The sequence below is a fragment of the Vigna umbellata genome, chromosome 6, assembly GCF_029865625.1.
Source record: "Vigna umbellata cultivar VRB3 chromosome 6, Vumbellata_1.0, whole genome shotgun sequence".
NCBI lineage: Eukaryota > Viridiplantae > Streptophyta > Magnoliopsida > Fabales > Fabaceae > Vigna > Vigna umbellata.
Genome location: NC_142170.1, coordinates 8,068,415 through 8,069,312, shown reverse-complemented (window position 1 = coordinate 8,069,312; position 898 = coordinate 8,068,415). Strand labels below are relative to the sequence as shown.

The 898-nt window shown below is 48.6% G+C and overlaps 1 protein-coding gene across 1 annotated transcript; it reads right to left on the bottom strand.

The window, feature by feature from the left end:
• LOC124832608 (RING-H2 finger protein ATL40-like) lies at positions 1-898 on the bottom strand. Its single transcript, XM_047306857.2, has one exon. It carries the CDS (start codon positions 745-747, stop codon positions 70-72), a length of 678 nt encoding a protein of 225 aa, XP_047162813.1. The 5' UTR covers positions 748-898; the 3' UTR covers positions 1-69.

The following is an 898-nucleotide window of genomic DNA, read 5'->3' as shown; positions in this document are numbered from 1 at the left end:
TCAAAAAAGAAAAAAAAAAACAAATACATACATATGTACGTACATGGTAGTACCTCAATAATGAATCTATCACTGTCTCTCTAAGTCCTGTTCAACATCATCATGCGCAGAAGGTTGGAGTCTCCTCAACGATCTCTCTCTGCTGAGAATTCTTCGAAATGAACTCAACCTAGAATTGGAGCCGTTGATTTTAGGCGACCCATTACCACCGTCGGACGTTCCTTCCACGTTTTCGAACAATACCGGGGCGGTGGGAAGAGCCAACCGGGTGGGATCCTCGCGCTGGACCGGTTCAAGTCGGAGCGGTTCCGCTTTGGATCGACAAATGGGACACGTGGAGTGTGAGGCGAGCCACTTGTCGATGCAGCCGACGTGGAAGCTATGCTTGCAATTAGGAAGGAGTCTGACATGTTCTCCGTCTTCGAGAACGCTCAAGCAGACGGCGCACTCAACGGCGTCGTTCTGTTGTTTGAAGGGGAAGGTGGGGAGAGCGGTGATGACTGCAGGGTCGAGGCCGGCGATTGGCGGTTGGGCTTGCGCGTGAGCCACGTTGAGACTGAGTTGGTATATGGTGCTTCGGCGGCGAGTTTGACGGCGCAGAAAAAACCTTGCGTAGATGTGAAGAGCAAACACTAAAACTAGCACGACTGATAGGGAAACTATGGCGGTGATTAGTATCCTCCGGTTGAAGTCATTGTGGTTCTGGAAAAACGGACTGCGGTCGTGATCGTTGTCGAAGTAACTCATGGCTGTGTGAGAAAGAAAGAGAAGGTGTTGGTGATGAACATTGAAGAGAAGAATGTGTTTTGGGTTGGGTATTTATATATGAGAACTTTGTAAGAACAATGAGTTGGTGGTGTTGTGTTGCAGTTGGAAAAAAATGGTGTTTTCCTATTGG

What these genes read in the sequence shown, in the direction of transcription:
- LOC124832608 (XM_047306857.2), bottom strand. Translation starts at nt 747, where the DNA reads ATGAGTTACTTCGACAACGATCACGACCGCAGTCCGTTTTTCCAGAAC.